Source organism: Hypanus sabinus, chromosome 5 (genome assembly GCF_030144855.1).
Source record: "Hypanus sabinus isolate sHypSab1 chromosome 5, sHypSab1.hap1, whole genome shotgun sequence".
NCBI lineage: Eukaryota > Metazoa > Chordata > Chondrichthyes > Myliobatiformes > Dasyatidae > Hypanus > Hypanus sabinus.
This window is the reverse complement of record NC_082710.1, coordinates 134,655,417-134,668,008: the sequence shown is the minus strand read 5'-3', so window position 1 is coordinate 134,668,008 and position 12,592 is coordinate 134,655,417. Positions and strand designations below refer to the sequence as shown.

Sequence of the window (12,592 nt, the reverse complement as noted above, 5' to 3'; positions counted from 1 at the left end):
TAGAGGCCCATTGAAGAGAAGCTTGGGGGAACTCCTAACCATCTCTGCAGGTGCTTGTTGATTTTCCTCTCGATGCCCTCTACGGCAGTCATGGGGAACTCGTAAAGTGTGAAGAGACAGAGAAGCCTGGGCGGAAGGCCATATAGGTTCAGCCAGGTCTTGAATTTACCGGGAAGTTCGGATTTGTCGGTCTTCTTCAGCCATTCGTCTGGCTGCTTCAGAGCTTTGGTGACAATGGCCCCATCTGTCAGTGACACATTAAACCACTTCCCTAAGCATTTTATCGGGTTATCTTTGATGGAAAGGATGACCTCACCCTGAACTTGAAGGGTAAACTTTCTAGTTACTTTACCCTTTCTGATCACCATACACCTGGACTTCTTGGTCTTGAAGGACATCCTCTCCCAAGTGGCTACATTGTCCAGGGTTTCCAATAACCATCTTGCTTGGACATGTGACACAGTTGTTATAGTGATGTCGTCCATGAACCCTCAGAGTCAGCTGGGCAATGCCCAACTCCAGCATTGGGCCACGGATTATGTCTTCTGCTGATATTAGGAGGTTCACTCCCATATTAAATAGAGTGGGGGAGATACACCCTGTTAGAAACATAGAAAATAGGTGCAGGAGTAGGCCATTCGGCCCTTTGAGCCTGCACCACCATTCAGTATGATCATGGCTGATCATCCAACTCAAAACCCTGTAGCTGCGTTCTCTCCATATCCCCTGATCCCCTTAACCACAAGGGCCATATCTAACTTCCTCTTAAATATAGCCAGTGAACCGGCCTCAACTGTTTCCTGTGGCAGAGAATTCCACAGGTTCACCTCGCTCTGTGTGAAGAAGTTTTTCCTCATCTCGGTCCTAAAAGGCTTCCCCTTTATCCTTAAACTGTGACCCCTCCTTCTGGACTTCCCCAACATCAGAAACAACCTTCCTGCATCTAGCCTGTCCAATCCCTTTAGAATTTTATACGTTTCAATAAGATCCCCCTTCAATCTTCTAAATTCCAGTGAGTATAAGCCTAGTCAATCCAGTCTTTCTTCATTTGAAAATCCTGCCATCCCAGGAATCAATCTGGTGAACCTTCTTTGTACTCCTTCTAAGGCAAAAATGTCTTTCCTCAGATTAGGGGACCAAAACTGCACACAATACTCTAGGTGCGGTCTCACCAAGGCCTTGTACAACTGCATTAGAACCTCCCTGCTCCTGTACTCAAATCCTTTTGCTATGAGTGCCAACATACAATTTGCCTTTTTCACCGCCTGCTGTACCTGCATGCCCACCTTCAATGACTAGTGTACAATGATACCCAGGTCTCGTTGCACCTCCCCTTTTCCTAATCGGCCACCATTCAGATAATAATCTGTTTTCCTGTTCTTGCAACCAAAGTGGATAACCTCACATTTATCCACATTAAATTGCATCTGCCATGAATTTGCCCACTCACCTAACCTATCCATGTCACCCTGCATCCTCTTAGCATCCTCCTCCCAGCTAACACCGCCGCCCAGCTTCATGTCATCCACAAACTTGGAGATTCTGCATTTAATTCCCTTGTCTAAATCATGAATATATATTGTAAACAACTGGGGTCCCAGCACTGAGCCTTGCGGTACCCCACTAGTCACTGCCTACCATTCTAAAAAGCTCCCGTTTATTCCCACTCTTTGCTTCCTGTCTGCCAGCCATTTCTCTATCCACATCAATACCATACCCCCAATACCGTGTGCTTAAAGTTTACACACTAATCTCCTGTGTGGGTCCTTGTCAAAAGCCTTTTGAAAATCTGAATATACCACATCCACTGGCTCTCCCCTATCCACTCTACTAGTTACATCTTCAAAAAATTCTATAAGATTCGTCAGACATGATTTTCCTTTCACAAATCCATGCTGACTTTGTCCGATGATTTTACCTCTTTCCAAATGTGCTGTTATCACATCTTTGATAACCGATTCTAGCATTTTCCCCACCACCGATGTCAGACTAACCAGTCTATAATTCCCCGGTTTCTCTCTCCCTCCTTTTTTAAAAAGTGGGGTTACATTAGCCGCCCTCCAATCCTCAGGAACTAATCCAGAATCTAAGGAGTTTTGTAAAATTATCACTAATGCATCCACTATTTCTTGGGCTACTTCCTTAAGCACTCCTGGGATGCAGACCATCTGGCCCTGGGGATTTATCTGCCTTTAATCCCTTCAGTTTACCTAACACCACTTCCCTACTAACATGTATTTCTCTCAGTTCCTCCATCTCACTAGACCCTGGGATCCTCTTCTGGAGGTCCTGCCAACTAGTTGTGAAATGGACTGATGGAAATATGAGTCTGAATCCTCCTAGGTAGCTGGTGATCATGTCTTGAATAGCCACTGGGACGTAGTAGTGGTCAAGTCCTTCTCGGACTACGGGTCACGTGGAATAGTCGCGTAGGCATTCACGAGGTCTAACCAGACAACTGTTAGGTCGCCTTTTTTCTGCTTTGCCTCACGGATCAAATGACTAATCATTGAAGTGTGTTCCAGACACCCCGAAAAGCCTGGAATGCTGCCTTTCTGGATGGATGTGTTGATACAGTGGTTCTGCATCATGTAAGAAGTCAACCTTCTTGCAAGCACAGAAAAGAAAATCTTACATTCCACATCCAGGAGAGAAATTGTCCTAAACTGGGCAATTGTGGAAGAATCCTCTTCTTTTGGAATAAAACATCCCTTTGCCAATTTCCAACTTGATGGAATAGTACCTTTGGCCCAGATCTTTCTCATGACCTTCCACAGTCTCTGAAGAAGTTTTGGGCATTTCTTATACACCTTATAAGGTATCCTGCTTGGGCCTGGGGCAGCTGATGCTTTAGCTTTCTGGATGATGTCCTGGATTTCCTGCCATGTAGGCTCCTTCTTATTCAGCTCAATTGAAGGTTTTTCCAGCCCAATTGGTTCCTAGTCCCTGATCTCTCCGTGGGTTGCTGTGTGGCTCCCACAAGAACTCCTCTACCTCTGGCTTTGTGCTGGATAGTATACCAGATTTTTGTTGGCCGAGAAGAGCTCTGGTGAAGCTGAATGGATCTCACACAAACTGCACTCACCTTTTCTCTGTCTTCCTTCTTTTCTGTCGAAGATGTTCCGCCCTCTGAAGTTTGCACAGCTGTTCCCACAGCATGCTAGTTAAGTCCTTGATACCTTCTTTTTCGGCCGATGAGCTGTTTTTAAACCTCTTGTTGAACATCTTTAATTCGCTTCTCAAGCAATGAACCTCCCTTTCCCTCCTATTTGGTTGCCGCGATAACTTGGGCTGACTTCTCCACTCCATTGGGCCAAGTCGTTCCTTAGCTAAATTGTATGCTATGGCTGTGAGTGAGTGGATCTTTCTGTGTACTGGACCTACTAAGGCAACTTCCAGCATGCTGTCTAGATTATCATCGAACTGCATCCAGGTGACATTGTCTGACGATCTAGGCCATTTGATCCTGTCTTTCCTTAACTTGCAGTTAACTTTCTTTCCACACATAAACATGTTCACTGTTCTCCAAAGAGAGGTGCCCTTGGCCTTCAAAGCTAACAATTCTGGAATTCCCTCCTTCAATCTTTCTCTGTAGTTTCTCTTTCCTTCTTATAGTCATTCTTCAAACCTTTGACCAAGTGTTTGGTCATCTGTCCTGATACCTCCTCTTGTGCCTCATCACTACGTTTTGCTTGCTGCATCCCTGAAGTGAGTGAGTTTGGGTGCTTTGTTTCTTCAAAGACCGTGTATTAATACTTGTTGTGTTACCATCAGATTAGCAAAAAGACACAGGAGCTGAAATATATCTTAGTCTGTGCCAATTTTGTAATATTTACGTTCAACTTTGCTTCCAAAATTCTGCTACATTGGCATCAGTGGAATCAATTTTAATAAAATGAGTTCAATTTGCGAACTACTACATTTCATATTTAACATATGCAACAAGACTAGTTTCTACCCTGTTGTTTCCTTATCTAATTTTGTAAATAGTAGCAAAAAAAAACAAAATACCAGAGGAACTCATGAAGCAGGGCCACAACCCGAAATATTGACTATCCCTATGCCTCCGTAGATGCTGCCATGATCCACTGAATTCCTCCAGCAGTTTGTTTTCACTCCAGGTTACAGCTTCTGCAGTTTCTTGGCTACATTTGTAAAGTGTGGCATTTAAGCCAGATAGAAACTCAGATTCATTTTGGCTTTCTTTTGTTAATAGGTAAGATTCTATGAAGTAGTCCGACCGTTGCGAGAAGAGATTGAAGAGCTTCGACAGAAGAAAGCTAGCCTTTGGGAAGAGAGAAACGGTCAGAAAAACCAGCTGAATAGCTTGATGGAGGTTGGTAATTCTTGCTATCTTTGAAATAAATTAAAGGATTTTTGGCTGGATTTCCATTCTTCATGTCCTTGTGTTTATAGCTGATCTGTCAACTGGATTTATTCAAAAGAATGTTTTGATTAAAATGCAAGTTTTTTTCTTAATTGCATGACTTAGTCTTGTTTATCTCACTGCTTTTTTGAGCAATATTTTGCTTCTTTCACAACTTTTTTAATTGTTTTGTGATGCTGTGCTAATGTCACAACTTTACTTCTTCAGAAGTGATTTTCTCATATTTCAATCTACATTTCTTTTAGAGCACCTTTTGTTCTGCTGTGTGTTTTCTTGTTCCAAACGTAGTACATTTTTTACCATCAGATACACCAACAGTAGTTGGTCTCTCAATTGATATTATTTTTACAATGATATTGACATTGTTCAGAATGCAGTTGAAAGACTGCTGTTAATTTTTAAAATATTTTGAATGAAATGTTAATAGAGTACTGGGTTATATGCTGAGGTTATTTATATTCAATAATGTTAATGATTGTTGCTGTTTTTATTATAAATTTAAAATCATAAGGATCCAATTGCTTTCAGGCAAAATTATTAATTTTAACAACCAAAGACCGTGAAACTTTTGGTTTAATATTTACCTGTCGGCTCAGATTTTTCCTGCAAATTAAGAATCTTCTATTTTGATAATTTTGCAGGCATATATGGGTACAAGTTGTTTGTTAACTTTACCCAGAGCATAGAATTTTAAGTATGTGAGAACCAAAAGGTTGTGCAGAATTTTCTTTTTGTTAACTTTTTCTAAACAACCAAAGGAGTTTTGGCAATGGTTGACATAGGTTGTTCATCAAAGAACAATTGTAGCAATATTTAGAACATCGATTGCTATTATAATAGTTTTTGTTTGATATTTATTGGAGTTCCACAAAATACCATACATTTGCCTTAAACTTTAGTAAAGTGAGGTGTGGGCCTCCCTTGACAGAGTTGACCATGGATATTGTGTCCTAGCTCTCTGGATATGCAAGCCTGGGCAATACGATTATGGAGAACTAGTTGTTGCCCATGTAGCAAGTTCCCCTCTTCACCCATCTGATGAACCCAAAGGAACTGCAGAGACCGATATGGTTTGGTAATAGCAACATCGCAGGAGTTGCCAGTCAGCATTGATCTCAATGTAGGACTGCCTTAGGGACTTCAGTTCCGGATTTTTCCCTCGGGGGTTACTCCCGAAGTCTTCACATGAGTGGGTATAGCCGCAAGGCAGCGGAGATTTGAGATCAGAGTCTTTACTTAGTAAGTCGGTAAAATCAAATTTTTTCTCATAGTCCTTTCATCTTCTTGGGTGCAGTTACTCAGGCGATCCAAAACTATGAATTTGAAGGTATTTGATCATCTTATTCATTTTTTTGGTTTGGGGGTATCACTGAAAGGCCAGAATTACCTATCATTCCTAGCTGATCACTAGAGATGAAGCTGTGTTTCTGGTGCAGGTAGTCCCACCATGCTGTTGGGTATGCAGCTCATGGTTTAAACCCAACAACAATGAAGGTACAAAATATATTTCTGCTGATGAGTTTGTGTAATTTGAAAGGAAACCTGAAGGTAGTAGTGTTTCCTTGCACTCTCACTGCACTTGTCTTCAGAAGCATAGGCTTGGGTTTGGAAGCTGCTGTCAGAGAATCATAAATAATACACTTTGTAGATGGCACACACTATAGGGTTGGTGCTGGAGGGAATTAACATTTACAATAGTGAATGGAGTGCTAGTTTAGCAGTCTTAATTTTTCTTCGATGGTATTGTTCATGAAAGTAGAGAATGTTTTAAAATGCTACTAACTTCTGCATTGTAGATGGCAGAATGTCTCTGGGGTATCAGAATGTAAATCACTTGCAGCATTAAACCCAGATGAAGATTTTCTGTAATCCAAACATTTACATGGCTGGTTTACATAAATGCTTTGGCTACAGAAGATCACCATTATCTACAAACTAAGTGTTTGTAGTCAATGGCGATGTCAGGATATTGATTGTGGGGCAATGGTAATACTTTCAAAAGTCATGGTAAATCATTAAGCTCTGTCTCATAAGTGATGGTCATTGCATGGTTCACTCATTACTTACTGTTTATCAACCCAAAGTGCAGAAGTTTTGCTATGTACAGACATGGGCTGCCTGATTTGCTCAGGTATTAAAAGCTAATTATTTAACACTCACCTTTTCCATTCTTCAAATCTTTAGAACTATGAATCTGAAAGGAAAACTCGCTCTGATCTGGAAGTCCGTTGTCAGCGCCTTGTATTGGAACTAGCTGACACCAAACAACTTATCCAGCAGTCAGACTATAAGAGGGAGCATTATGATCATGTAAAGCGGTAAGTATGTCCATATTTCATATTTTCTAGTAGCTTTATCCATGACTTTTTTGCAGCAGTTAGACACACAATTTCAAATATTTACTCACTCAGGATATATAAAGAATTAAAAATAAATCCTACCTTGACACTGATGAGTGATGACAGTGTGGAGTATTATCCTACACTGTAACAATGACATACAGCTTAGAAATATACTGCAAAGATTTCAGTATGCATACCTGACTCTGAAGTTAAAACTCATACCCTGGCCTGATTAAAATACATGGACAAACAAAATGTTCCAAATAACGGGTACGTGTTGGACCTAAGGTATACATGTAAGCAATTGTATTGTGGCATTGCATATGATAACTTAAGAGACTTGTGATGGTTAAATTATAACATTTAAAGTTTGTGCTGTACAGAAGACTTTTTGAGAATTAGGCAAATAGTTCTTGGTGAACTGCATACACTTTCTGCACATGTATAACAGATGATTAGCTGCCTAATAGCTTAAATGATGGCTTTGGCTCTTTTGAATATATCAGGAGTGAAAAATCAATCTTTCTGAGCTGCCACGAGGAAATCTGCAGTTGCTGGAGTTTCAAGCAACACACACAAAAAATGCTGGTGGAACACAGCAGGCCAGGCAGCATCTATAGGGAGAAGTGCTGTTGGCGAATGGTCTCGGCCCAAAACGTCGACAGTGCTTCTCCCTATAGATGCTGCCTGGCCTGCTGCGTTGACCAGCATTTTTTGTGTATGTTTCTGATAGCTGGTAGAGTTTTTGGAAGCAGCAAGTTGATTATTCAAAAGGAATTATAATAGTGGCACACAAACTTAAAATTATGTTGACATTGTATTCAAAAGTCGAAGTAAGTTTATTACCAAAGTACACGTATGATATCATGTACTACCTTGAGATCCATTTTTTGCTGACATTTACAGTAGAACAAAGAAATACAATAGAATCAGTGAAAAACTACTCACAAGGACTGACAAACAACCAATGTGCAGTAGAAGGCAAACTGTGCCGTAATAATAAATGAATAATACTGAGTACATGAATTGTAGTCCTTGAAAGTGAGTCCATAGGTTGTGGAATCAGTCACAGTTGAGGAGAGTGAAGTTGTCTACACTGCTTCAGGAGCCTGACAGTTGAAGGGTAATAACCCTTTGCCATTATAAATCATGTCATAAAGAACTCCATGAAGTAACTTAAAAGCAGGGGTTCCTAGCCTGCAGTCCATGAATCCCTTGGTTAATGCTATGGGCACATGGCATTAAAAAAGGTTCAGAACCCTGCTTTAAAGGATTAGTTAGAGTTACATTGTCAGCAGTAACAATTAAAAAAAAAATGCACTGAGAACTACATAAACAAAGATTGTGATCAATCTTAAGATTAAAAAAATAAAATGTTGTTTTGTTTGTTATTTATTAAAAGTTTTAGGGACAAAATATATATCTGATTTCTTTTTAACTCATTGAGGTACATCTATGATTTGCCTGTTATGTTTCATGTGTTTTGTTTCAGAGAGAGAGATGCACTTGATAAGGAGGCTTCAGAGCTCAGAAAAAGGCTGGAATTACTTGAAATCACACACAAAGCACAAACTAAGGAGAAAAATGATTTATCCAAAGAGGTGCTGATGTTAATAATATGATGGTAGTGTAAGGATGGTAGATTTCCTTCCATCCTGTGACTGTGAACCAGAGAGATTTTTTTAATAGTCATATTACGGAAGGTTACTTTTAAGTACAAAGTTATTTCATTTTCTAGCTTAAGAGTTTTGTGCATCTGTCAATAATTTTGGCCTCTGGAAGTTTGTTCACTATGAATCACTATCTTACCATATTTGTTTTCCGTCTTGTTATAGGAGGGGTGATTGATAAGTTCATGGCTTAAGGTAGAAGGAGTCAATTTTAGAAAACCTAGCACTTTTATTTTTTCCTACATTTACACACTTAGTCCAGCAGTCATGGATCATACAGATCCCTTCTTTGTAGAAGTCGGCGTCTTGGACCTCCAGAGTTGGTCCACAGCAGGGCTGCTTGATAAGTTTGTGGCCTAGGTAGAAGGAGATGAGTTATTAACTTCAAACTTTCTGCATTTTCACTCAAAGAGTTGAACTGCATGTGCACTTAACAAGAGCTGTATAACTCATCTCCTTCTACCTTAAGCAACAAACTTATCTATCACCCCTGCTGTGGACCACTTCTACAAAGAAGGGATCCGTATGCTCCATGACTGCTGGACTAAGTGTGTAAATGTAGGATGGGACTATGTTGAAAAATAAATATGCTAGGTTTTCTAAAATTTACTCCTTCTACCTTAGGCCACAAACTTATCAATCACCTCTTGTACGTGTTGTACCACTGCAATGCAGTCAAGCAATCAGGTTTTGGATCTGGATTGATATTTTGATGCAATATTGTTGTGAAAGGTCACATTAATGCCGAAAAATGTCGGTATTGTCCTAGGTAACACATCTCTCTCATTCAACATGAACAAAATGGTATATCTTGAACATAGGAATTAATTATTACTAATTAACCAATTTACTAAATATAAATTTGAGCTTAAAATTTTCCCACATCAAATTGTGTTAATTTGCAAAATAATGAAGTAATGGCCTAATATTTTGCCACTTTCACCAAAACTGCAAATTCATCTTTGAAGGTAGAAAGAGATGATAGCTTTTAGGTACTTCTATAATTGTACCATGAAGAGCTTTCTGACAGGCTGCATCACTGTGTGGTATGGGGAGGGGGCAGGTAGCTACTGCACAGGACCGAAAGAAGCTGCAGGGGGTTTGTAAATCTAGTCAGCTCCATCTTCATTACTAGCCTATAAAGTACCCAGGATGTCTGCAGGGAGCGGTGTTTCAGAAAGGCAGCATCCATTATTAAGGATCTCCAGCACCCAGGGCATGCCCTTTTCTCACTGCGACCATCAGGTAGGAGGTACAGAAGTCTAAAGAGACACACTCAGCGATTCAGGAACAGGTTCTTCCCCTCTGCCAACCAATTCCTAACTGGACATTGAATCCTTGGACACTCCCTCACTTTTTTAATATAGTAATTCTGTTTTTTGCATGTTTTTTAAAATCTATTCAATATATGTATACTGTAATTGATTTACTTATTATTATTTTTATTTTTTTCTCTTCCAGATTGTGTATAGCATTGAACTGCTGCTGCTAAGTTAATAAATTTCACGTCATATGCCAGTGATAATAGACCTGATTCTGATTTGAGATATCTAAGGAAAAAATGAAGAAGGTTTAAATGTAGTGAATGATGATTAATAATTACAAAGTTTTAAAACTAAAAGTTTTCACAACCTCCAAAATTTGCAAACATTGAAGGCTGAGCAAAAGGATTTGCTGTGTATCAGGGATTGAAGTGTTTTAGGAAAATGTTAAGTTAATGGATTTTGTAAATTTTAAACATTATGGGCTGCAATCAAATAAAGGCACTATGTCAATCAAAAACTCAAAAGAACTGGTATTTCAAAATTAAATTCTAGTTTGTTTTGAGCTATGGAGGGAAATGGAAATGGTCCCAGACTATGGTAATTAAAGAACCACAACACTAACTTAAATGGTAAATCATAACCTGATTGTCTATGCCCACAGTGGTATAACACTGGTATAATCAAGAACAGAGTACTTTTAGTGCAAACCTTAATACTAATAACTAAATATTTTTTGAAGTATTTGTGGAACACTAATCTTAAACATAAAATATTGGAGTAGAATTAGGCCATTTGGCTATCGAGACTGCTCTGCCATTTCATTATGACTGATCCAATTTTCTTTTCAGCCCCAATCTCCTGCCTTCCCATATTTCTTCATGGCCTAACCAATCAATAATCTGTCAACCTCTGCCTTTCATATATATAAAGACTTGGCCCCCACAGCTGCCTGTGGCAAAGAATTCCACAGATTCACTACTCTCTGACTAAAGAAATTCCTCCTCAGCTCCGTTCTAAAGGAATTCTGTGGTGTCCTCTCACAGACTCTCCCACCATAGAAAACATCCTCTCTATCAAGGCCTTTCACCATTCGTTAGGTTTCAATTAGGTCACTGTCCCATTTCTTTGAATTGTAGTGAATACAGCCCCAGAACCATCAAACAAGCCATAGAAAGGGATGGCAATTATGAGAGCATCTGCCAAAATTGATGATAAACTTCTAAAAAATTTCTCCTGAGTGCCATTGTAATGCCGAGTAGGAATTATCACTGACGAATAATAATTGTGAACATGTTTCAGGAAAAAGGATGAGTTGTATTGCTTGATGATGTTTTACTATCAAAGAAGTTTAGCATAGACAAATTGAAATAAATGATGCATTTTAGAAAACTTGTCCAAAACTTATTAATCTTTTTAAAAGGCAATTGAAAGTGATATAATTTTAAAATAATAGTTATTGTATCTGTTTACTATCCAAATCCTGGTGTGTACACCAAACTGAGGATTTCAAAGCATATCATCCAATGTTGTGTGTTTCGCTACAGTCTTGTTGGCGCCAAGCCTGTATGAGACATTTGCTGTGAAAACATCTCACTGCTCTTGGAATGTAAAAACTCATTCTTTGTTTTATTTGGCATTAAAGATAATTGTTATGTTTTTTTTTATTATGGGTGAGATTTAAAGAATCAAAGGGAACACTGCATGCCACATGCCAACAAAATTTATGTGCATGTTATCTTGGGCACACGTACCACTGGTTTGCCATCCCTGGGTTTGGAACTTATTGCTCCTATGGTAACTGTTCAGGTTAAATAAAATACTAAGAATTCAGTGATCTTGAGGAAAAGTTATTTTCTGTGTTTCACTCAGGCAGCAGCAATGCAGCAATCGATTAGCTTGCTGCAAAAAGATAAAGAATACTTGAATCGTCAAAATATGGAACTAAACATTCGGTGTGCTCATGAAGAGGACTGTATAGAACGCCTCCAAACTCATCTTGAGGAGGCAAAGCGAGCTAGAGAAGAAATGTATGAAAAATATGTGGTTTCAAGGTATGTGGTTTTGTTTTTACTTATACAGAACACTACAGATGTATCTCCTTACCTTGTCTTGTGCAGTCTAGCACTGATGATCTGATTAAACAAAGGTGAGATTGTTGTAAATTTTCTGGTCACTTGTTTCCAAATCTGTGCATTGGAATGTTATATCTTCTCTGCTCTATGTCTCAGCATCTACGGTCATCTTAAGGTTAAAAACTAATCTTATATACTCAAAAACAATTTACTCACCTCATCTCATTTTTAAACAGTTGGCCCCTTATTTCTGACATTGACTTCTTTGCTTCAAGCACTTCACCCTGAGGAAATGTCCTTCAGTGTCAACCCTGTCACTCGTTTTCAAAATCTTATATGTCTCATTGGAATCACTTCTCATTCTTCTGTGTGAGATGGAGAATAGGTATGTGGAACAGCTAGTAATGCTGCAGCCTTACACTGTCTGCATTTGTGACCTGAGGTGTCAGTATGGAAGTTGAACATTCTCGCTATGGGCATATGTTTCCTCTAGGCACTTTGGTATCTTCCCACATTACAGAGACGTGTAGATGAAGAGTAGAATCTGGGTTGAAGGAGGGGAGGAATTGATAAGAATGTGGGAGGAATGGATTCCAGGGAACATTAGTGAGGTAATGCAGTTGATATGTAAAGCCTGCACATAATTAATGGGCAATAGGCTTGATGTTCTTTTGTATTGTAAGGCAATACTGAATACCCTCAAGCACGCTTCATAAGGCAAGAAATCATCATTCTGGGAACTGAATTTGAGAGTCAAATGAACTACTAAGTTTGTGAGACATCACATCAATTCAAAGTAATGACCACAGAGGGAGATGGATTGATGTTATGGAAGACACTTCTAATGGCAGAGCAC

The 12,592-nt window shown here is 39.2% G+C and overlaps 1 protein-coding gene across 5 annotated transcripts in view; it reads left to right on the top strand.

Annotated features, from left to right (window-relative positions):
* The window catches only part of pibf1 (progesterone immunomodulatory binding factor 1), a 200,515-nt gene that overhangs the window by 29,508 nt on the left and 158,415 nt on the right, over positions 1–12,592 (top strand). For all 5 annotated transcript variants that reach the window (XR_009512295.1, XM_059970447.1, XM_059970445.1 and 2 more), the window contains 4 exons: positions 4,217–4,336; positions 6,572–6,705; positions 8,222–8,330; positions 11,534–11,715. Coding sequence is in view for 4 of the 5 variants with exons in the window: in XM_059970447.1 (XP_059826430.1) it covers positions 4,217–4,336; positions 6,572–6,705; positions 8,222–8,330; positions 11,534–11,715 (545 nt within the window). In the remaining variant the exon portion in view is untranslated. The remainder of the gene's footprint in view (positions 1–4,216; positions 4,337–6,571; positions 6,706–8,221; positions 8,331–11,533; positions 11,716–12,592) is intronic.